General features: G+C 45.2%; 1 protein-coding gene across 1 annotated transcript in view; it reads right to left on the reverse strand.

Moving 5' to 3' along the window:
- Window positions 1-21761: 21761 nt before the first annotated feature.
- LOC126456509 (trans-aconitate 2-methyltransferase-like) overlaps window positions 21762-26223 on the reverse strand; it is a 29090-nt gene continuing 24628 nt past the window's right edge. The window contains exon 3 of the mRNA XM_050092259.1: window positions 21762-21915. Within this exon, the coding sequence (XP_049948216.1) occupies window positions 21762-21915 (154 nt within the window). The remainder of the gene's footprint in view (window positions 21916-26223) is intronic.

Raw genomic sequence — 26223 nt, forward strand, 5'->3', positions numbered from 1 at the left:
GCCCGAGCCACCTCCGCTCATTTCCGATAGAGAAAGGCAGGGTGTTAGTGGGAGAAACCCTAAAGAAACCCTAAATCTCCGAAAAATGGTGGCCCAAGATGTTGAAGATAGCAATAGGGTCCACGATGGCCTAGTCCACTACTGTCAGCCTGGAAATTGGGGAACGGATCTTGGTCCCAGAGAGCTGGTCGGAGGTTGGCCCACAAGACAGAAGAGGGAGTGGAACAGTTAAAAGATCTAGCAAAGCAATCCAGCTAGGTTTCTTGCCATCCCGAAGAACACGACGACACTTTGCACATATCTGTTTATAATGAATGCACGTTTCAAAGAGCATTGCACAAAGATAGCGATGGCATATCCACAATAAATAAGGAAGCGGGATGGGAGGAGATCAAAAACGAAATAGTTGAAATAGCAAAAGAAAATTGTCTCGTGAAAAGAGTAAGAAGACATCCATGGTGGGACAATGAATGTGATGAGAACCTGGAGAAGAGACAGAAATTGTGGCAGAAATGGAACTCCACAAAAGATCCTCAAGATCTTGACAATTTTAAAATCCAGAGAAGAGAAACAGCTAAGCTTTTCCGTAATAAAAAAAAGACAATTTCAGGATAACCTAGAACAGATTGAGGAAGACTTTAAAAGAAATAATTCTAGAGATTTCTACAAAACTTTTAGAAAACAGCTAACCAAATACCAATCCCCAAATTTATGTTTTAAAGATGAAGAGAACAAGCTAGGTTTGACAAACAAGACTAATTGTGAAATATTAGCAAAATATTTCGAGAATCTACTAAATTGTGAACCACCCAAAGATAAAATGAGTTTTGAAAACCACCGAAATACTAATACCGAGTCAAAACCTCCAGACGCTGAAGAAATAAAACACATAATACACAGTCTAAAAAACAATAAAGCCCCAGGTGAAGACTCCATAGTACCAGAAATCCTAAAAATAATGGATACCAACCTCCCACAAGTTTTGGAACATATGTGTAAGAAGATCTGGGACGAAGAAAGAATTCCTGAAGACTGGCAGTGTGCCCTGATACACCCACTACACAAAAAGGGGGATAAGATGAATGTTAATAATTATAGAGGGATCTCGCTACTACCAGTAGGATACAAAATTTTGTCAAGGAAATTACTTCAAATCGTGGAGCCAGTTCTGGATAAAAAAATAGGTGAATATCAAGCAGGTTTTAGACAAGGTAGATCCTGTGTTGGACAAATATTTAACCTGAAAACACTAATTCGTTACAGAATCTCAAGAGGCCAGAGATTTGCAATAGTATTTGTAGATTTCAAAAAAGCATACGACTCGGTAGATAGAGAAACATTACTGAAAGTATTGGAAGAATTTGGGGTCGATACGAAAACAATTCAAATTATCGAACAGACGCTAACAAACAGTAAGGCCAAAGTTAAATTTATGGGTGAAATTTCAAGGAAGTTCGAAATTAAAACAGGTGTTAGACAAGGTGATGGTTTATCCCCAATCCTCTTCAACTGCGTACTGGAAAAGATATTGAGAATATGGAAAGAAGAACTCAAAGGCACCAAGAATGACATCAGAATTGGAACAAAAAAAGAAAAAATAGAAGTGGACTGTTTAGCTTTTGCAGACGATCTGGCAATAATTACAGAAAACGAAGAAATAGCTCAGAACTACCTGGAGAAACTACAAGAAGTTTCGGCCAGAGCTGGACTGCAGATTTCATTTGAAAAAACCGTGTATATGTCTAATCATAGAAATAACAAGAAAAATCTTATTACTAAATACGGCAATATTAAGAGAGTAGAAAAATTTAAGTATTTAGGTGAAATAATTCAAGTGAATGGTTTAGACAAGAGTGCAAACCAGGCGAGAGCAAGGAAAATGGAATTTGCTTTTCAAAAAACCAAAGACATATATAACAAAAAAACATTTCGATTCAAGCTAAATTAAGACATTATAAAACTGTCATTAGACCAGAATGCCTGTATGCATCGGAGTGCCTAACTCTTAACAAAAAGGGGGAAATAGAAAACATGGAAAAGAAAGAAAGGAAAATTTTGAGAAAAATATTAGGACCGAGAAAGATTGGAGAAGAGTACAAGCTAAAGAGTAATAAGGAAATATACAAAACTATTGAGAAAGTGAGTGAGGCAATGCGTAAACGCAGACTAACGTTTTATGGTCACCTGTCGAGGATGGATGGAAACAGACTAACAAGAAAAGTGTTTGAACATAGTAACAGGAACGAAAAAACCAACAATAAATGGATACAGATGGTGAAAAAGGATTTGGCCTATTTTAATGTCACCCGTGAGTCAATCAGGGACAGGGAAAAGTTTAGACAAATAGTGAACGAAATTAAGTGTTTTCCAGAAGAAACGAAACTAAAGAATAATAACAGGAAATGGTCGGAAGAGCGGAGGAGGAACCACTCGAAAATGATGAGGAAATATTGGGAAGAGAGAAAAAAAGATCAAAAAGCCGGGCAAGTGAATTGTTGAACGTGGTCCAAAGATGGCCGAAATCGAAAGAAGAAGAAGAATGCACGTTGCCATCGTAGGATGACTGTTATAAACGTGGAGAGCACTTCTCGGTGCGGAAATTGCGTCGTGGCACGTCTCAGTCCACCAAGGGACCGGGACACGGCGTGGTAAAGAGGAAGTGCGAGGAATGGCACGTTCTGCGGCGGTAAGGATAATGTTTGTAAGATATTCCACCTGGTCATCACAACTGAGGGAATGTTGTTGGTCGAAGGTCGCCAGGTGGAGAAAAGCCTCCAGTTGGCCTTAGTAAGCTGTCATTTGGGTGTGCACAGAGGTTGCTTAGGAGTCACCAGACGGACAGCACAAGGGAAATGGTCGCTCGAGTATATGTCAGAAAGAACAGACCACTCGAGATGATGGGCAAGCTGGGCAGTGTAGCGGGGTAGGTCCGAACAGGAATAGGTGAGTGGTGTCTGAATTGAACGTGGGTGCTCCTGTGTTAAGACAAAAGAGGTTAAGTTGATTAAGAATGTCAGGCAAGAGGGCGCCTCTGACAGGTTCTGCGAGAAACCCTAAGGGGATGGTGGGCATTAAAATCACCGAGTAGAAGTAAGGGGTGAGGTAACAGCCCAGTAAGCTGGAGGAAGTCTGGCCTGGTGACATCTTATGATGGAGGAATGTAAATGGAACAAAGGGAAAAGGTAAAGTGGGAAAGGAAGAAGCGAACTGCAACAGCTTGGAAGTGAGTAGTCAGGGAGATGGGTGGACTGTGAACGTAATCCTGTATGAGCAACACGATCACCCATGAGACGGAATGTCAACCTCGGGGAAAAGTCAAAACGGACCAGGAGGAAATGTGTGAGCACAAAGCAGTCGTGAGGACGCAATTTCATTTCCTGAAGGCGGAGAACATATGCGATGCTAAGAGCAGCTGTAAATCCTCTTTGTTGGATCGAAGGCCGTGAACATCCCATTGGAGTCATGACAAGGAAAAATAAAGGTGTGTCACGTTGGCGGCTAACGTGTGCTAACCTTCGAAGAATTACTGCTACAAAGCACAGAAGCAGGACCACCCTGCTCCATGAGGTATTCTGGAACGTCCGCGTTATTTTGCTGTCTGCCTGCGGAGTCCAGTGGAGCAAAACGGTTGGTTGTGCGCGCTGGCGACATAGAGGTTGGCCGGGCGAGTATCATTTGGAGACACCGTTTGTCTTTGTTTTTCTTAGAGCTTTTGTGGTTAGCAGAAGAAGACTCAGATGTTCGCTGGCTGGAGGGACGTAGGAAGTCTTCACGAGAGTATTCCTTCTGTTCTTTCCGTCCTGCCGATATGTAGCTGGTGATTTCGCCCCATGAGGCGAAAGTCTGGTGGCTTATTGCCCAGCTGAAGGAGACAGGGATGCTATCATGACGGTGGGCGATTTCACAACCTCAGAGCTAAATTTGAGGACGCATGTCTGCGTGGCCATGTACTTCATGGAGCGAGAGGTGGCGAGAAGAGTATTGTAGGTACCAGAGGGTAGAATGCAGAATTTTCAACTCTGCCAACAACTTGGCGAGCGACCAATTAAGGCACTTTTTCCGCCACTCTGATGTACTGGACAGCACGCTCATCGAGATACACGGGACATTCGCGGGAGGGGGGCGGCATGGTCGCCATTCCAGTTGATGCAGTGAGGATGAGGAGAAGGACAATCGCTCTGTTGAGCTTCCCTACTACAGGTTACGCATTTGGGTGGGTGTAACAGGACTCTCGAGTGTGGTTGAAACGATAGTAAGGTAGCAGCGCATCAGATTAGGAATATGCTGTCTGACTGAATAACTTCATAACCTGCTTTGATCTTTGACGGAAGAACCACTCTACCAAAAGTGAGAAAAAGAGTGAGTGGGCACTAAGGAGGGATCTACATTTTTCATCACCCGACAGACAGCAATGACACCCTGATCAGAGAGGTACGTTTGGATTTCTGCCTCAGTCAAACGACAGAGCAGCCTCGTGTAAATACCGCCACAGGAAGAATTCAGCATTCTATGGGCCTCAAAACGAACAGGATAGCCATGAAGGAGCGAAGCTCCAAGCAGAAGTTGTGCTTGAGAATCAAAAATAGTCTCCAAAAGCAAAGTGCTATTGTATAAACGAGAGCAGTGTTTCACAGGGCCAACAACTGCGCCAGTACCTTTCTGAATAATAAACGGATTTACCGTAGCGATGGCTGACTCTTCAGTATGCGAAACAACAAGGATCCTTGGTGCAGCTAGGAGGGTTTTTGAATTGTCATCCTCATTCCGCGTACATTTCGTAGCTATTGACTGTGAAGATGATTGGCTCATTGCGAGAAAATCCCCATGATTGCCAGCGTCTCCAGTGGCGCGTGGCGCCGTCCTCCTTCCAACTGGGGGCCCTATTCAGAAGGGGGCGCAACAGCCTTAGTTGATTGTTCATCCCCCCCTCCCCAGCCCCGAACACCTGACAGAGGTACCAATCAGTAATTTTGGAAGGTAGCAGCTCAGGCAATCACACCTCCCTGGGCCTGGCCTATACCAGGGTGTACGTGCGAATCCTACCTCTCGACCCGAGGCTGGGAATTATGCGTTATCCAGTCACCTGTTACGCGTTAGACGCGTGGGCCGGCCCTCAGGAGCTCACAGGGCGGATGAAAAAAAGGAACCTCAACCTCAAACGCCGAAGCGGAGGAAGGATAGGAGAAGGTGAATAAAGAAAGAAAAAAGGAACAGTGGAGAGTGTTCTGATACTGACTAACGAAAATGCAGAATACATTTCCGAAAACAGACCAGACATGAGAGGAAAACAGCAAGAGAATAGACACGCAACATGGAAGGGAAAAGATGCTGCAACGACGTGGTAGCCAAGCACGAACCCGCCAATGAGCGGTGTGCTCCCTGGGGGGATTTTGACCGAGGTGAGTACACACAATGTTGCGCTGTCGATTCTTAAGGTTTGGCGACGAATTCATTAAATTAAACGTGATAATGCTGAGATGTTTGTGTCGTGCGCATCATGGGGAACACGTGCTAGCATTAAAAACCAGGCGAAAGCCGCAAAGAAAGAAGACATCGTTGTGACATCTTTTCCCACTGCGTGGGATGAGATGCGACTTAGTAAAGAGATTCATGAAACTGCATGATGGCTCATTCATGATATCATAATTGTTTAAGTCGCTGAATTAACATGAAACAACTCAAGTCGACACACTAAATATGGCATTTTGAATGACAGGAACATTGGTGATCTGTAGAAGTCGCCAGTTTAGTGTAAACAATGCCATAAACTGAACTTAACATGATTAATAACCATATTAGGAAATCATGGGTTTTATTAGTTATTCATCGTGTCTTAAAACAGATCATGGGGAGGACGTGTGACCATAAAACTCAACGTGTAGCTTGGTCAGAAGATGATGTGCAAAAGCCTTGTGAAGCAGTAAACAGTGGCTCAATGAAATCACGGAACGTAGAAAAAACATTTGGAATACCATGCAAGACATTGGAGTCTTGAGACAATTTTTGTGAAAGGACTGCCCGAACCCTGAGGTCAGTGATGTTTATTCTTTAATAAATGTTTGTGTGATTTAAATGAAGTCTCTTTTACAATATTCTTTACCTTTGTTTGTAGGATACTTCGGAATAGAAAATGAGAAAAGTCTTGTTAAATATATTCAGTATCTTCAGAAGACACGTTTCCCACCTATTGGAGCAGACATCCGATGTTTGGCCTTTTCATTTGCCGGGAAGAATATAGCCCAATGCTTCAACAAAGAAACGAAAATTACAGGTTACGACTGGCTGCACTTATTTTGGAGAAGACATCTTGATGTAACTATGCGAAAGTCGCAGGGAATTTCGAAGGCAAGGATGTTGGGAATGAACCACGCTGAAGTTGGGAACTGCTTCACTCTACTACTGCAAGTATGTGATGAAAATGGCTTGATAGGGCATCCAGGCAAGGTTTACAGTGCAGATGAATGTAGTCTGCAGTTGAATAATGGCCCAGGCACTGTCCTTTCAGTGAGGAGTTCCCATGATGTCCATCACATCATGTCAGGAGAGAAGGGTGACACCACCACCGGTAGTGGCATGTGCAATGTGGAAGTGAGATTTCTGTCACCATACTGCATTTTTAAAGGTCAAAGAAAGAAGGCCGAGTTTGAAGATGGGATGCCATTGGGTTTGTCGTTCGGATGAACAAGGAATCAGCGTACGGAAGCTCAAATGGCTTCACTGGCCGAGGACCCACGGAAAGAGCCTGGGAGGGTGCTTATTTTAGATCGTCACAGATCACATTGTTCTGATGTTTCTGTGCTGGATTTCGCATCTGAATATGAAGTGATGCAACTATGCCTCTCAAGTCACACAACTCACTGTTTGCTGCTCCTGGACAGATCGTTCAAGTCATTTAAGACATTTTAGCAGCAGGCTGTATACAACTGGATCCATCCGAAAGCAGGCCGCAGAACCACCACACTTCATTTTGGGTCTTCGCTGAACGCTGCTTGGAATACGGCAGCCACTGTAGGAAATGGCAGCGTGGGGTTTTCTGAATGTAGAATGTATCCTTACGATCCACAAAAAGTTCCAGAACATTTTTTTTTACCATTTCTGACAATAATAATGATACTTTGACTTACAACCACGAAATCAAGGCCCCTCCGGCAGTAGTTACAATAATCAGCAACGGTGCGGTAACTTCCTTTGCGGATGTTAGTCCTAATCTCAGGCCGCACACGCCCAAGGAAACTGCAAGAAAGAAGCAAACAACGAAGTCCTTACGATGGTGGAGAAACGGTAGCTGTTGAGACGAGGGGCTGCTCCGAAGTTAACGAAAGGAGGAAAAATACGGCAGAAGAGGAAGGACAGTTCATCTTCAGCATCCTCCACTCCTGAGGACGATGTCGATAGTTGTGTGTAAGGGATATTTTTACAACAAAAAGACCCCAAAATGCTAGTGGCTTCAATGTATGACACGCAAGAGATAGCTACATGAAATTTGCAGCAAAGACAATTTTCAATGCAATAAATGCTACAAAGAAACTACAAAAATGTATTGTTCAATGTTTCCCTTCCCTCCCTCCCCCCCCCCCCTTGCGCCCTCCCACCCCCTCCTATCCCATATTTATCCTGATAGCCTCCCACACATCGGAACTTCTGATGGAACGATTAATGGTGTTCAGGAACTGTTGCCACGACCTGTTCTTGCTCTCTCGAATAATTTGGCTATACTTTGCTTCGCCACTCAAAAGGCTGCAAGATTCTCTGTAGTTTGCCAACACTTGAACCTGCGCAGAGCCGCACGCCTGGATCTGATTGCAGAGTGGTATTTGGCAGTCCACCAAGGGACAGGTTGCCTCTTTGTTGTCCTGTGGACTGCGGAAGGGATGGTGCAGCGGTGTGGTGGATCATTTCGGTAATATGATCCACCCATGTCTCGACATTCGCACAGTGTTCGAATTGGGCCAACTGGCTATAAAGTGTCCAGTCTGCTGCACCGAGCACCCATCACGGCAATTTCCTTTCGGGTTCCACCCCATCTGCAATTCATTATCGACTTTCCATTGAGCTGTGTGAGCAAGGGCTGGAGAGCAAAGCGAGAGATCAGTAACAGAAAACGACCCAGTTGCTGTGCAAAAGTGAGTGCTCTGTCCCGCAATTAGCAAGTATGTGCACGACGACACGTCAACCATCTCAATTGCTCTACCCCTGGGGTAGTTGCAGAGCCCGAAAGCACATTGTGAGCTTTAAAATCGCCACAGAGGATGAAGGGGTGGGGGAGCTGTGTAATAAGGTCGGTTACAGCCTCTTCATCAAGTGCATCATGTGGGGGCAAGTAAATGGAACGTTATCAATGGATGACCGCACCTGCACTTATACAGCAACGGCTTGTGAAGTAGTTTTAAGTGAGAGGCGAGGAATGGCAGTTGGTTCTGACGAAGACACCTTCGCCTCTTCTAGCTCTCTCTCCACTCACGTTCTTTTTCTGGAGTACATAGCCTCGGAGCTCAGGGGTGTACGATTGAGGGAAATGAGTCCTAGAGAGAGACACGGTGGTTTACCCCGAGATAAGAGACGGTGTTCCTCCACATGCGTCCTGAATCCCTGCAAGTTCCACTCTAGGATGGGAGCCATTTCACCGATGTAGATTTCATTTACCGTATCTTTGCACTACGAAAATGAAGCACTTGTAGAGCGAGGGGGAGTGGAGGGTCTGCCAAGGCATCTAACTCCATGATGCTCGTATCTGTCAGACGTGAAAGAATGTTGTCTGACGGCGCTCGGGACAGCTTTTGACGTCGTGAACCTTTCCCCGCACCCTGTCCCTTCGAAGACGAGGAGGAAAGGGGGCGTTGAGAGGCGCTGTGCTTGCCGTGCGCCTTCTTCACACTCACTACGGAACCGTTGCTGGTCTTTTCTGTGGTGGCTGCTCGTATCGCTGTATCCTTACTCGTTTTGCCTTGGCATATACACATGCAAGTACAGGTGCTGGTAGAGGATGGTTGTACACTGGACGTCGTCTGCCTCGAGGCGTCGACCTTAGGAACAGGTTTCTGCGCCATGGAAGCGTAAGTGGTAAAGACGGGAGGTTTAGTCGCCTTGCATTCCTTTTTGGCTTCAGCATAGGGGATCCGCTTGGTGACTTATTTCCTGAATTTTTCGTTCCTCTGCAAAAAAAGGGCAGACTCGGCTCCAGACTGAGTTGCTCCCAGAGCAGTTAATGCAGACTGCTGGAGATGGACACTCAATCCCAGCTTCATGGGCCGTCTTTCCACATTTCCCACAGATTGCTTACCCCCGAAACTCAATTGTGTGACCAAAACGCTGGCATTTGTAGCACCACATAGTGTGCATGTGACCACACCCCTGCTAGAGTTAAGGGAGTTATGCAGTTCAACAGTTACATTCATATTCACCCAATTTTTCTGTCTTCGTAAGTAGTTCCACATCCTTTGCCCTGTTAGTCTCGACCGGTAGCGAACTATTCCGCAGCCACTTCATAGACTTCAGGCTTCCACCAAGTCCTTCCAAGCCTTTATGGATATAGAAGAGGGACACTTTTAAGCGTCGCCTCCTTCCTCTTAATGATCAAAAACATGTTTTAATTTAGGACTCCTTGAGCCCTGTTAGTATAATTCAACTGATGCGGGTTACCAGGACTGCTGGTCTCCCTTATTCTTTTGGAGCATTGGGTGTGATTACTCCCAGGCGGTACGCCCTTCCCACTGGGAGGAGATGATGATTTCGAGGGTTCCATCTCGGTTCCACGAGCAGCTAGGGAAACAATGAGCCACTTAGAGCCCCCGTGTGCCTGAGCAGCCCTTAAACAACTGAGTCGCTGCAGGTTTCGCAGAGGCTGCCCGCTAACTACTGTTCCACCTCAAAAGCCACGCATCTCATCAGCTCGTAGCACACCTTGAGATTGAGGTTTTTTTTATAGAGGTTTTTACCATCCTCGCGATCCGGGCGGTCAAACCAACATCCCATTCCCCGCTACGCACAACGTATCACTGCCGCGCCATACAGCGGTCTTTGAAGCGTGCCCAGAGCTTACGGTAACAGGAGACTGGCGGCGCTTACCAGTCCCCAGTTCAGGACACCGGGGTTGACAAGCTCGGAAAACGAATGCTGAGCCCCTGAGGGCATTAATGTCTTCAAGTCTATGTCCTTCCCCTCTCACACAACACCCGCGTTAGAGATCCATCCTCAGCGGGTCTGGTAACTCGACACAGATTCTAGTCATGTTCTCCTATCTCTCCTCACTGTTCGTGAGATTCTCTGTTGCCTTCTTCCACTGCCAACTATTGAGAGGTGTGGGGGTGGAAAGGGGGAGGGGGTGGGGGGGTGGGGGAGAAAGAGAAAGTAATCTCCCTGAAAGTCCCTACGTAAAGGCATATTTCTGCAGCTACACGAGTTAGCTGTATCAGGTTTCACTGCTTTCCCAGTAAGAGAAGTCATGTCTTTTTTATACTTGCGCCTTCTTATTTTAAGAAAATGTCACTGTCAAACAAAAAAGGTCTGCTGGCGACGCGGTAATTATCTTTCGCCATGCTCCCAATGAGTTAGGCGAATTGCCAAATCCACTGAAATCTCTTCAGTTGTATCCCAAATTCCGTGGCGACACTGAGCATTTATAGCGCTTAATGAGAATTTTTGAACCTTCCGCCTTAGGCGCTGAGCGCTAAGCCACACACTGTTGTATCATTATTTCTACTTTGGTCACTTCAGATTTTATGAGACGAGTAACTGAATGCTCTAAAAGCGCTGCTTCGCTAGTGGAAATTTCCTGAATATTCGCGTTATTGCAGTTCACAAGCCGCATACTGTAGTTATGTAATAGGTGGAACACTATGCTACTTAGATTTGTGAAAAGAATAACTAAGGATGTACTCGTCTGATAGCCACCGAGCTACATTTGAACAGAAATTAGGCAGTTTTGTAACTTTTTCGGAAAACATTGCAGTCCATCATGTCACTGCCTTCGAAGTTTTCTGGGACAGTGTCTTGAACTAAGATACTAGTGAACATCTGAGGAATCTTTACTGGAGGAACGGAAACCAATAGAAGTACATCAAGTTACCTTCTGGTGGTGGTGGTGGTGGTTGTGGGGATGTTTAAGGGGGACTAAACAGCTAAGGTCATCAGTCCCCCATTCCAAAAACAGGCGAGACAGAAATGCACAAAGCAGGTAAAACCCCAAGGGGAAGGAGACTCTCCCCCAGGCCCTAAAGGAACACAAATGCGGTAACGAACACTACAGACACGAAGAGGACAGATGAACACCAGACAAAAAGAAACAGAAGAAAAGAAGATGGCTGGAGACTGGTTGACTGACCACGACTACAAAAAAGGGAAAGTCAACCAACCGACTACACACTAAAATCTGCAACCAAATACGAGAGACTCGAGGACTAGAGACACACACAAAGGGAAAGGAGCAGGTCCTCCCTAAATGGAACCATAAAAAGGACTACCACGGATAAAATGTAAAACGTCATCAGCCACGGAGGCATTGTCCCTTAAAACCAAAGGCAAAGTGCCCGGGAGATTAAAAGACTGCCGGAGGGTGCGCAGTCGGGGACAATCCAATAAAATGTGGGCGACCATCAGCCGGGACCCACACCGACACAGAGGGGGATCCTCCTGATGCTAAAGATGGCCGTGCGTCAGGTATGTATGGCCGATGCGGAGCCGACACAGGATAACAGAGTCCCTGCGAGAAGACCGCAGGGAGGAGCGCCACACATCGGTCGTCTCCTTGACAGCCCGCAGTTTATTAGGCGCTGTCATGCCTCGCCACTCAGCAGACCACATCCCAAGCACCTTACGTTGCAACACCAGCTGCTGATCGCGAGCCGTGAGGCCAATCTCCAAAGCTGGGGCGGCGATCGCCCCTTTGGCCAGCCTGTCAACACGTTCGTTCCCCGGGATGCCAACGTGACCTGGCGTCCAAACAAAGACCACCGAACGACCAGAGCAGGTAATGGTAGAAACAGACTCCCGAATAGAGGACACCAGAGGAGAAGAGGGATAGCAGCAGTCGATGGCCTGGAGGCTGCTCAGGGAGTCACTGCAGATGACGATGGACGTACCTGAGCAGGAACGCATATGCTCAAGAGCGTGCAATATGGCCACCAGCTCTGCAGTAAAAATACTGCAGCCAGCCGGCAAGGAGCGCTGTTCAACATGGGCAGCGTGAGCAAAAGCGTAGGCAGTGCGACCATCAACCAGGGAACCATCAGTGTAGACAGGCTCGCAGCCCAGAAATGAGGCGAGGAGCGCAAGAAAACGGCGACGGAGGGCCACAGGCGGAACCGAGTCCTTGGGTCCCTGTGCCAAGTCCAGACGGACGGACAGATGGGGCAAACACCAGGGAGGCGTAGGTGCACGGACCCGGAAGGGAGGCAGAAGAGGGAATGAGCCCAGTTCTGACAGCAGGGACTGGACGCGGACAGCTATGGAAAGCCCAGACCTAGGTCGCCGTTCGGGCAGATGGAGGACTGCGGCAGGGAAAAGCAGGCGATGATTGGGATGGTCAGGCGAGCAATGCACGTGGACAGCATAGTCGGCGAGCAGTCGATGGCGGCGAATCCGCAGCGGGGGAACCCCGGCCTCCACCAGTAGACTATCCACGGGGCTCGTACGGAAAGCGCCAGTTGCAAGCCGAACCCCACAGTGGTGTATGGGGTCTAACAACTTCAACACTGAGGGTGATGCAGACCCATAGGCCAGGCTCCCATAATCAGGCTGGGACTGCACAAGGGCTCTGTACAATCGCAGCAGCGTGCAGCGATCTGCACCCCAAGACGTGTGGATAAGGCAGCGGAGGGCGTTGAAGTGCCGCCAGCATTTTTGCTTCAGCTGAGTAATATGAGGAACCCACGTGAGCTGGGCATCAAACACGAGTCCCAAGAAGCGGCAAGTGTCCACCATTCCAAGCAGGTGGCCGTCGAGGTAAAGTTCAGGGTGAGGGTGGACTGTCCGACGCCTGCAGAAGTGCATAACTCGAGTCTTCGCTGCAGAGAACTGAAAACCATGAGTCAGAGCCCATGATGCTGCCTTGCGAACGGCGACTTGCAGCCTGCGTTCGCCGACTCCCATAGTCGTGGAGCTAAATGAGATGCAGAAGTCGTCGGCATACAAAGAAGGAGACACCGACGACCCCACGGCTGCAGCCAGACCATTAATGGCCACTAGAAATAAGGAGACGCTCAACATCGAGCCCTGCGGGATCCCAGTTTCCTGTATATAAGATGAACTAGAGGCGGCACCGACTTGCACCCGGAAAGAGCGGCGCAATAAAAAGGTTTGAAGAAAAGCCGGGAGCTGACCACGAAGACCCCACTCATGCAACATGGCAATGATGTGATGCCTCCATGTGGTGTCATACGCCTTCTGCAGATCGAAAAATACAGCAACGAGATGCTGACGTCGGGCAAAGGCCGTATGAATAGCAGATTCCAGCCGCACCAAATTGTCCGTGGCAGACCGGCCCTGACGGAAGCCACCCTGGGATGGAGCGAGGAGACCTCGCGACTCAAGGACCCAACAAAAACGCCGCCCCACCATACGTTCGAGCAATTTGCACAGAACGTTGGTGAGGGTAATGGGACGATAGCTGTCCACCGCCAGTGGGTCCGCACCGAGCTTCAAGATGGGGACAATAAGACCCTCTCGCCATTGCGACGGGAACACGCCCTCGCTCCAAATGCGGTTAAAGCTGGTGAGGATGTGTCTCTGGCAGTCCCTGGAGAGATGCTTCAGCATCTGTGCGTGGATGCCGTCCGGTCCTGATGCTGTATCAGGACAATCGGCGAGGGCAGCGAGGAATTCCCTCTCGCTGAAAGGAGCATTGTATTTTTCAGAACGACGCTTGCGGAACGATAACGGCGTCTGCTCGGCTCGCTCCTTGAGAGCGCGAAAGGCGGGGGGATAAGTTGCAGTCGCAGAGCTCTTAGCAAAGTGCGCAGCAAGGTGTTCAGCAATGGCGGCAGCGTCCGCGCAGACAGCGCCATCCAAGGAGATCCCAGGGACACCCATAGGGGTCTGGTGTCCATAAATCCGCTGTATCCGGGACCACACGAGCGAGGGGGAGACACGGGAGCCCAAGGATGAGACATACCGCTCCCAGCACTCCTGCTTAGGCCGTGTAATAAGACGACGGGCGAAGGCACGGAGCATCTTAAAGGCGATGAGGGTCTCGAGAGACTGGTGCCGCCTATGTCGCTGGAGGGCCCACCTACAGTCGCGAATAGCCTCAGCAATCTCCGGCGACCACCAGGGTACAGCCTTCCTCCGAGGGAGTCCAGAAGAGCGAGGGATGGCAGCCTCGGCCGCCGAAATGATTGACGTGGTTAACACACGGACCACCTCATCAATGTCACCCTGTGAGGGAGACTCAATGGTTGGCGCGGAAGTAAAACCCGGCCAGTCAGCCCTGTGGAGAGCCCAGCGGGGCAGGCGCCCAGAAGAATGACACTAGGGTAGTGACAAATAGATGGGAAAATGGTCACTACCACACAGGTCAGGATGCACTCTCCAGTGGAGGGATGGGACAAGTCCGGGGCTGCAAAGAGAGAGATCGATGGCCGAGAACGAGCCATGGGCTACACTGAAATACGTGGGAGCACTGGTGTTCAAGATGCTAAGGTCGAGCTGAGCCAACAAATGCTCCACGGCACGACCGCGGTCATTGGAGACAGTCCCACCCCATAGAGGGTTGTGGGCATTGAAATCGCCCAGCAATAAGAAAGGTGGCGGCAGTTGGGCTATCAGAGCAGCCAGGACATGCTGCGCGACAGCACCATCCGGTGGCATCCACACCCGAACAGCGACAGCCTCTAAAGCTGTTTGTAGAGGTACAAACTCGCTGTGAAGAGAGTTAAGGACATATGCAGACGCCACCAGACACCCTTTCATAAGCTGCCCGGTTCTTAAAATAATCCCCGATAGCCACGGAGGGCGGGGGTTCGCATTGCAGGAAACCAAGTTTCCTGCAGAGCAATGCAAAGGAAAGGATGAAGGCTGATAAGTTGGCGGAGCTCAGCTAGATGGTGGAAGAAACCGCTGCAGTTCCACTGGAGGATGGTATTGGCCATGGATGGGAAAGGCGTGAAGGGACTGGGGAGGCAGATTACGCCTCCGGGGCCCCTGCTGCTACTGAGTCACCACCTGTACAACAGCCAACTGTTGCGTCCGAGGGACTGGCGAGATCCATGTCCTCAGCGGACGCCAGAATCTCCACCTCATCCTCAGACCCAGAGCTTGTAGGAAGCGGTGGAATGGGTGCCACCGCAATGTCGGTAGCCTTGGGGAGTTTCTTCTTCTTCTGCTTCTCGCGCTGTGCCTTTGGTGGTTCAGGCTGGGAGGGCGTCACTGGGTCAGTCTCAGGGACAGACGACGACCGTGTGTCCCGACGACCAGGGACTGGCTGCTGTTTAAGCCATTTCCGGCTGTCGGCTTTGGTACTGGTCGGAACTTGGGAAGGGAGGTCCCCAAGGGACCCCTGCCTGACGAGAGTAGCCGAAGAAGTCTTACGCTTCTCTGGCTGGGAAGGGGGAACTGATGTCTCCGATGGTTGGGGGGGGGGGGCGTTGCTCCTGAAGTAGATGGAACAGGAGCAACAGTGGGTTTAGTGCCCCCCACCATCAAGGGGGCAGGTGTGGGACTTCGACTCTGAGAGCTGACTGGAGCGGATGGAACTGTAGCAGGAGTGACAGTTGCGGCATAAGAAGCTGTCATGCGCACTGGATGAAGCCGATCATATTTCCGCTTCGCCTCAGTGTACGTCAGGCGGTCGAGAGTCTTGATTTCCATGGTCTTCCACTCCTTCTGCAGAATCGGACAGTCTGGCGAGCAAGGCGGATGGTGCGCACCACAGTTCACACAGATTGGAGGCGGGGCACAGGGATGATCAGGATGGGATGGTCGACCGCAATTGCGACAGACAAGGTCGGAAGCACAGTGTGAAGACATATGGCTGAACTTCCAACACTTGAAGCACCGCATCGGGGGAGGGATATATGGCTTGACATCGCAACGGTACACCATCACCTTGACCTTCTCGGGTAACGTGTCACCCTCGAAGGCCAAGATGAAGGCACCGGTGGCAACTTGACGATCCCTCGGACCCCGGTGGATGCACCGGACGAAATGGACACCTCGGCGCTCCAAGTTGGCGCGCAGCTCGTCATCGGGCTGTAAAAGGAGATTTCTGTGGAAGATAATGCCCTGGAACATATTCAGACTTATATGGGGCGTGATAGTGACGGAGACATCCCCCAGCTTAGTACAAGCGAGCAAGGCCTGCGACTGGGCGGAGGATGCCGTTTTTATCAACACCGATCCGGACCGCAGCTTGGACAAGCCCTTCACCTCCCCAAACTTGTCCTCTAAATGCTCTACAAAGAACTGAGGCTTCACGGATATAAAAGATTCCCCATCAGCTCTGGTACAGACAAGATATCTGGGCGAATACGTCTCACTTTCATGCAATGCCTTTCGTTCCTCCCATGGTGTGGCGAGGGAGGGAACGATTTGGGGTCATAAACGTTACCTTTAAAATGGGTCCTCGAACGCTTAGAGACTGCTGGTGGCTGGCCACCAGCAAGAGAAGATGTGCCACGCTTCATTGCTTGTCATCCACCCTGATGCCGCCTACTCCGACCAAGGGCCCTCCCCACGGGCGCCACCCAGCCACAGCAAAGGCCACCTGGCAGGATGGCCATTGCTGGGAGTCCCGATGCCCCAGGGAGATGGTCATCTACTCCTTGGCATACGTGGGGAGTTAACAGCGCAGGCATCAGTAGAGCGATCCCTGTGTTGTCAGGGGGCTACAACCAAGAGGGTACATGGCGGCCCCACCACAACGGACTGGCTACCGTGCTGGATGTTAGGTGACATGTGGTCCATGGGCGTCGTCAGTGCAGAAAATGGCCCTGCACAGTGCTTGGCAGAAAGTGCACGCAGGAGCGTATCCATGCCCAAGCGATGGAGAGCGGGCAGGACTGCAATGCAACGACGAATAAGATGGCGAAAGTTCTCAACACAACATGGACACAATGCACCAAGTAAGGCGCCCTTCCCCAATCGGCTCGCTCTTCAGAAAAATTTTGAGATATGGAGGTCAAACCCGACAGGGAACCATCACGTAAGGCCGAAACGTTTGAGACTCCTTTTAGTCGCCTCATACGACAGGCAGGAATACCGCGGGCCTATTCTAACCCCCGAACCCGCAGGGGGGTTACCTTCTGGAATGACGTCTACGTACATATAGTTGGGCAGCATTACCACTGCAAGTATTATCAGTCTTAAATTCAGCAGCGGAGTGAAAGCTGTAGTGAAACTTGCTGATGCTACGGAACAACAGGGTTAACAGAACATTGTCTGCTAATGGCTGTCGTGCATTCGATTTCTGGTGTGATACACTGCTAGGGGATTTCTGGTCGATGATTTCTCCAATATCCTCTGTCAATAAAGCACAATAATAGCTACACTATCAGTTTAACACATTGATAGATTTACCACTGTACAGGGTGTGCCAGAAATGTTGAGATCAGTTTCATGGGAATTAAAGGGTGTCTTCAGTAACAAATCCAGGTAAGGAACCCATGTCCGCAAAGTGTCACCCAACGGCTCTATAGAGCGTGGAAGTTATAGTTGCCAGAGCTTGCCGTTCGGCCACCCGCTTCGGCAGAAAACATGACATCGTACGCTGACTGACAAGACGGAACGTCTCGCAATGTTGTTTGTTATTCAGTGATCGTGACTGATTGCCAGTAGAGAAGATGAAGCTAGCTACTGCGTAGACAGGCCTTGTCTCCTATGAATGCGATGCTCTGATGCCTCTGGGGATGGCTTTTTCCACACAGTGGTTTCCATCTGCAGTTTATTTTTCCTCTTGTGCACCGAAAAATATTGGAGATCTTAGAGCTCCGCTAGAGAAATAAACTGCGGATACAAACCCACGTCCGTAACAGTCCTCCACTAAGGCAACGGAACATCATATTCATAGGATCGTGGCAATCAGTCCCGATCACTGAATGACAACATTGCGAGACGTTCCAACTGTGGTCTATCAGTGTACGAAGTAACGTTTACTGAGAACGGGTGGCCTAAGAGCAAGCACCTGCGCTTGTAACTTCGATGCTCTGCAGCGTCGTTACATGACATTTTCCAGACACTAGTTTCTATCCTCGATTTGTTACTCAAGACGCCGTCTACAATACCTCTAAGATTCTTGCAGCATTTCTGGCTCACCAAGTATGCTGAAAAAATGGAAATAGTTTTTATGTAATCACAATGTTTTTTATATTTTAAAATTGGAATGTTGTGTCAGCAATACTCCAAAAGTGAATGGAGGAAAGTCCAGACGAATTCTGTACCAGTGTCTGGTGGGTGCCTCACCTTTGAGCTGCTCCTCCGTGTTGTACACAAACTTCTTTTGATCCGCCCAACACCGCTGGACCTGGAAACCCGCTTCGTTCAACAGCGACACCAGCTCTTGTAAGTCGTTTTGAGACTTATAGAATGGAGATACGTAAACGTCCACATCCTGGAAACAAGACGCCATCCATCGTCCAAACCTCTTTGCTCAGACACAGGACATAGGACCACTTATAAATTAATCATAAAAATCCGATAGTTTTTATTAATTTAGAGTTGCGTAAAATATATAAAGCAGTAACATGAAACACTGCCTTGTTAATGGGTTTTCGTGTCACTTGTGGCATTCATTCATCTAAGAATTAACATGGGATATTTCTGTGGGAATATCCGACATTAAAGGACCAGATGTCCCTGCTAATTATGATAAAGTTAATATCAATGCGTTGTCTCTTTCTAAGAGTAACTGATGTTATGGTTTCAATGTTAACATCACACAAGAACTTCAGGCATCAGTGAAAAAGTAAATCGCGGGGAATTTACTGGTTATCAGTTACTATAGTGATAATATTACAAAATTGAAACAAGTTTTTGTTTTAAAAAGTTTTCATTCATGAAGGAAAATTAACGAAATTGACATACGTACAAATATGGAAACATACGTTATTCAGCACTCAGGATATATCGCTTTAATACATTACTCCAGTTAGTACTCTAGGTAGTAGCGATAATTTTTCCTTATGTTTTTCCTAATGTTATTTTTTATAATTTATGAAAATTTTTATAAAGAAAAAAAAACACGAGGGTCAAGCCGTGAAGCACTTTACGGAAAGTTCCCGCAATTTGGTGAATTAAAAGTCAAAGAGCGTATGTTCTTTAGCCCACTGGATCTTATGTTTTCCAGAGATATGGAATTTGATTATATCCTACATGACGATGAGAAGACTGCCTGGGAAAGTATTAAAATGTTTGTTTCGATTTCTTATGGAATGAGAATACAAAATTTTAGACCGTGGGTATACTGTGGTATGAAAAACTTTGGTATAACACACCTCCGAAACATTTATTTGATGTTCAACTCGACTGCTTTCCTGAAAATTGCGGATCCGCATCTGATGAACATGGCGAGCGACTTTATCGGGATACTGAAGTCATGGGGAACAGCGATGGAGGGCAATGGGCTCCTAATTTGACAAACTACTGCCTGACTTGCTAGGGATGGTTTAGATGAAATTTTACCTTCGGGATTGCAATTGTAAAAATTTTCTGCACTAAATATTCTAAGAATATATTGCTATTGAATTAAATACGTATGTTGTTGATATTAAATAGAAAATGAGTATCTGAATCTGAACCTAAGTATTTCATTTAACGGCTAATTTTCATCACATACCTAAATAAATGTTACCACCCTATTCAGTCCCGCCTTCACCCCTATGGGAGATAGGTGAATGTTAACCCCTGTCTGGAATATCAGTTCACTCCGTTTTGCGATTAGATGAAATAATTTATCTGCTCATTATTGAAGTTCACCTAAATTCCCCTGCTGGTCTAGAGCGCTGATCTAGATTAGTGGTGGTTTCTCATTAATTTTACTTCTGTTAGCTTCCTTCTATCCAAGAACAAAAATCTAGTAATGTGTTTAACTGAGCGACCAAAGAAGAGGATCAGAAAGATCCAAACTGATAAGTAGAGAGAGAGAGAGAGAGAGAGAGAGAGAGAGAGAGAGAGAGAGAGACCAAGTAGAGAGATTATTCCTTTCATGGCTACAGCAGGAAGTATCTTCGCACGTTTGTTTACGGACTCCTTTCTGGTGAGGCTGGTTCCCCCTGTCATGTACACCCACAGAAAACGCGCTATTATGCGTCATAAAAGTCATCGGTGCGTTGCATACTGGTTGCCCGTTGCATATTGTTAAAATTGGTGCTTAAAGCGCAGTTTCAAGACTGGTTTAACTTTGGCCATTCTGTATTACCTTCGTCAAGTCAACCATATAATATACGAGTTTGCTGAAAATAATGTTGTAAGGAACTATTTCTCTCAATAACCCTCAGTTTTAACTATTATTGTAATATAATTAAATGTTTCCCTGAGACATTTAAGTCTCTTCATTATCTACGATAATGATCGAAGCAGAAGAAATGAATTAAAATTTGTTCCGCGGCCGGGAATAACTTTTTTGTAACCATATATATTTAAATTTTTAACAACGATACATTTTCAAAACATTTTTCTATTAAGGTATTATATTCCTACAGTTGGTCAACATTTCTGTCGTTTTTTATAGGTTTTCGTTCGTATATTTTCTTTTGCACTTTTCTCGTCTTGTTCCATGGCCAATTGTCTTTTTCTGGATAAACCATTGCAGAACAGGCAAAATACTTTATATCTGTCGTAAAAAAAATTATTATGAGCTCAGATTTAGGTATGTGATGCACTTTGTGGTGCTACAGGCTCTATGTGCCTGCATGTTTGATATCTACCTCGAGTCAGCACTGTTGGGACAGTATGAGAGGAAACATCAACATGGCAGATGGAGCAGAAGTGGGAGAAATTTTTACGTATACTACAAACTGAAGGTAAACTGAAGAATAAAGCAAAAATAATGTCATATTATAGAAGCAGAGAGGAGAGTATAAATTTTGTAAAGTACATAGAAAAGGAAACCATTTCTTTCTATGAGTAGTTGGTTCTTTTCACTAAGTAATGCTAGTATCCTAAACAATATACTACAAATAATGAAGTATATCTGGATACAATGCAACACCGCAGAACCGAAATAGCTGTTGTCCGGGTCTTCTTGCTAGCTAGGCAAAAATTCTAACCATTACACCACCACAGCACGATGGTCAACATTGCTGCACGAACTATCCAAGTTGAGTGCCCTCCCCAACACAAACTGCAATCCATATTTTCTGTTTATTTTCCCTCACATTGTCATTACTGCTAGGGCACTCTGATATTGGAATAGCACCCCAGCGTTGGATGTAATGGGAAAGGTAACGAAGAGGCTTTAATGTCTCAGGGAAACAATTATAATATCTATAAGATCTTCTATGGTACAGGACTTTACCACTACGTCCAACGCTGGGGTGCTATTCCAATATCGGAGTGCCCTGGCAGTAGTGACAATGTAAGGGAAAACAAGCAGAAGATATGAATTGAAGTTTGTGTTGGGGAGGGCACTGAACTTGGGTATAGTTCGTGCAGCAATGTTGACCATCGTTCAGTGGCGGTGTAATGCTTAGCATTTCTGCCTAGCAAGCAATAAGATCCGGGTTCGAGTCCCGGTCAGTGCCCAAACTTTAATTCATTTCTTCTGCTTCGATCATTATCGTATTGTTGTAATGTTTCATCTTCGTGTAATATGTTTTTATAACTTCAAGAGCAGTTTAAACAAATTTTTCTATTACCAGCATCGAGTCTTTCCAGTCAGATTCCTGCGCCATCTGGTAGTAAACCGTGTAGAGGTGAGTGTGCGCAATGAGCGTGAACAGAGCATCTCCACTGGGCGCCATTAGCTTATAAATGTTTCCAAGGGAACGCCTGTGAAACAGAGAGGCATTACATTATGATTGTCCTGATTAGATGTCCTAGCTCATTCGACGTTAGCAACAGCACTTCAGTAATTGGTTAGATAATACTGCTATAGACGCCACAAAATCACATGTGAATATTTTTTCGGCAATTTTACATCCTATATTTCATCGATTTGCAGAGTGCTAAATATGACTGAAGTAGTCACTACGTGGACGAGAATTCTTTAATACTGAGACAATCTTTACATCTGAAACAAAGTTAACTGGTTCAGCTATGGGTTCTTGGTGAAACTTTTGTACGAAGCAAACGAAATTATTGTATAGTATATCTTCTTCAGCTGATTACCTTACTATGAATGTAGGTGAACGTTTTCTTTACTAAGTCTGATGCATTTATATCCTTAGCACTACATGGTCTTATTCCATTGCATACTTTTTCTGTTTTTGTTAATTGCAGAGTGCCTTCTTTTATACAAGAAATAAAATTTGATCACAAACTGTTTTGCCTTTATTATGTACTGAGGTAAGGTCTTATTTTTCTCCACGTCAATCTAATCTTTTGAAGTGAGTTAAATTACATCTAACCTTTTCACTTGGAAAGTGAAAATCTAAAAGATGTAACTAACTTTTTCAGAATCCAGAAATTAGATGGAGGTAATTGTCAATTATGGAACTATTAAAGGGAAATTATCTTCTGCGCTGAGAAATTGCTGGACATTGTTTAATCAAGTAAAGTACGGCTAGTTGAAGGCAGAAACGCACGGAACTTGAGCCATGCTTATTTCGTCTGCTATGGAATCCGACCACCTACAAGCTCACGTCGTGTGCTACAGAAAATGTTATGTGGAGTCGACTTGAGATAATTATTCACGAACAGCCACCTGTAATAAATAAAGTAACATGACGTTACAGATAGAAAAACATTCAGACAAAAGATATTTGATTGGGAAGTTGGTCAGAGGGAAATTAGAAAACTGGCTGGAGCATTGTGGTCTGATGAAAGAAAGAGACTTCTTTCTGGAAGGATGAAACAAATTTGACACAAAGGAAGGCAAACCATCAAAAGCGACATTGACGGATTGTACCTCGCGTGGTCCTATTGGATCCATACGCGAATAATAATAATAATAATAATAATAATAATAATAATAATAATAATAATAAAGTTCAGGACAGAACTAAAGAAGCCTCGGACAAGCGCCGTCATGGTCGGGGACGACGCTTGAACCCTATGCCCGCCCACAATGGTAACGACACTGCTAGCCAACTGGAAAATGATTTAAATCCAAATAGAGGTGTTTTGCAGGATATGCTTCCTGCAACCACCCTAGAAGGAAAACAAAGACAGAAGACGAGATGGTCAGATGAAGTTAATCGACACCTCATGTTCTGTTATTACCAAGCAACAAACCTAGGAACCAACACAACTGGATACAGATCACAAGTATACACAACATTTATTACCAGATACCCAGAATTAAAATTTTTAACAGAACAACGACTAGCTGATCAGATCCGTGTAATAATAAAAAATAACAGGATACCCCAGTCAGAATTAGAAAACATCAAACAAGACGTACAACAAATACTGGAACATGGTTAGGTAAAATCTCACAACAAGAAGCGATAGAGCAATTAGATGAAAAGATGCAGAAATTACAAGCGTTGGCCAAACGACTTAGAAGATACAAAAAAGTGAAAATAGAAGGAAACAAAATCAAACATTCAACACAAACCATAAGAAATTTTACCAGACAATAAATAACACACACATTAAAATAGACAATCCACCAAACATAACAGACATGGAACACTTCTGGAGCAACAAATGGTCAAACTCGGTACAACATAACAGGCATGTACAGACACATACAAGATGATACCACAAATGCCTGAAGTGATAATTTTGCAACATGAAGTCACCCAAGCAATTAATTCTACTTACAATTGGAAAGCCCCTGGAAAAGATAAAATAGCAAATTTCTGGCTAAAGAAGTTCACTGCAACACATTCACATCCAAGCAAATTATTTAACAGTTACATTGCAAACCCATACACATTCCCTGATACACTTACGCATGGAATAACTTATCTGAAACCTAAAGATCAAGCAGACACAGCAAACCCAGCTAAATATCGCCCCATAACATGCCTACCAACAATATACAAAATATTAACTTCAGTCATTACACAGAAATTAATGACACATACAACACAGAACAAAATTATAAATGAAGAACAAAAACGCTGTTGCAAAGGAGCACGAGGATGTAAAGAGCAACTGATAATAGATGCAGAGGTGACATATCGAGCTATAACTAACCAAAGGTCGCTGCACTATACATTGATTACCAAAAAGCTTTTGATAGTGTACCCCACTTATGGTTACTACAAATATTGGAAATATACAAAGTAGATCCTAAATTGATACAGTTCCTAAACATAGTAATGAAAAATTGGAAAACCACAATTAATATCCAAACAAATCCAAATAATATCATATCACAGCCAATACAGATTAAGCGTGGAATATACCAAGGAGACTCATTACGTCCTTTCTGGTTCTGCCTTGCTCTGAACCCACTATCCAACGTGCTAAATAATACAAATTATGGATACAATATTACTGGAACATACCCACACAAAATCACACATTTGCTATACATGGATGATCTAAAACTACTGGCAGCAACAAATCAACAACTCAACCCGTTACTAAAGATAACAGAAATATTCAGCAATGATATAAATATGGCTTTTGGAACAGACAAATGTAAGAAAAATAGCATAGTCAAGGGAAAACACACTAAACAAGAAGATTACATATTGGATAACTACAGCAACTGCATAGAAGCGATGGAAAAAACATTCCTATAAATATCTTGGATACAGACAAAAAAATAGGAATAGATAATACAAATATTAAAGAATAACTAAAAGAAAAATATAGACAAATACTAACAAAAATACTGAAAACAGAATTGACAGCAAGAAACAAGACAAAAGCTATAAATACTTACGCTATACCAATATTGACCTACTCATTTGGAGTAGTGAAATGGAGTAAGACAGACCTAGAAGCACTCAATACACTTACACGATCACAATGCCACAAATATAGAATACATCACATACATTCAGCAACAGAAAGATTCACATTAAGCAGAAAGGAAGGAGGAATGGGATTTATCGATATAAAAAACCTACATTATGGACAGGTAGACAATTTAAGAAAATTCTTTCTAGAACGAGCAGAAACTAGCAAAATACACAAAGCAATCACTCATATAAATACATCGGCTACACCACTGCAATTTCATAACCACTTCTACAACCCTTTAGATCACATAACATCAACAGATACGAAGAAAGTAAATTGGAAAAAGAAAACACTACATGGCAAGCACCCGTATCATCTAACACAGCCACACATCGATCAAGACGCATCCAACACATGGCTAAGAAAAGGCAATATATACAGTGAGACGGAAGGATTCATGATTGCAATACAGGATCAAACAATAAACACCAGATATTACAGCAAGCATATTATTAAAGATCCCAATACCACAACAGATAAATGCAGACTTTGTAAACAACGAATAGAAACAGTAGATCACATCAAAAGCTGATGTACAACACTAGCAAATACAGAATACCCCAGAAGACATGACAATGTAGCAAAAATAATACATCAACAGCTTGCCTTACAACATAAACTTATAAAACAACACGTTCCCTCATACAAGTACCTGTATGCGCCACAAAGTGTACTGGAGAATGATGAATTCAAATTATACTGGAACAGAACCATTATAACATAAAACACCACCACATAACAAACCTTACATCACACTCACCAATAAAAAGAAGAAATTAACACAACTAATCGAAATATCCACACCCAATACAACAAATATACAGAAGAAAACAGGAGAAAAAATTGAAAAATACATCCAACTGGCTGAGGAAGTCAAGGACATGTGGCATCAGGATAAAGTTGACATTATACCAATTATACTATCAACTACAGGAGTCCTACCACACAATATCCACCAGTACATCAATGCAATACAGCTACATCCAAACTTATATATGCAACTACAGAAATCTGTAATTATTGATACATGTTCAATTACCCGAAAGTTCCTAAATGCAAGATAACATATACTGTACAGTTAAAAGAAAGTCACGCTTGATCAAGGTCCACGTCACCTTCCATTTTTAACCAGACATAACGTCTGAGACAAGAAAGAAAGAAATAATAATAATAATAATAATAATGAAAAATACATCCAACTGGCTGAGGATGTCA

Source organism: Schistocerca serialis, chromosome 2 (assembly GCF_023864345.2).
Source record: "Schistocerca serialis cubense isolate TAMUIC-IGC-003099 chromosome 2, iqSchSeri2.2, whole genome shotgun sequence".
NCBI lineage: Eukaryota > Metazoa > Arthropoda > Insecta > Orthoptera > Acrididae > Schistocerca > Schistocerca serialis.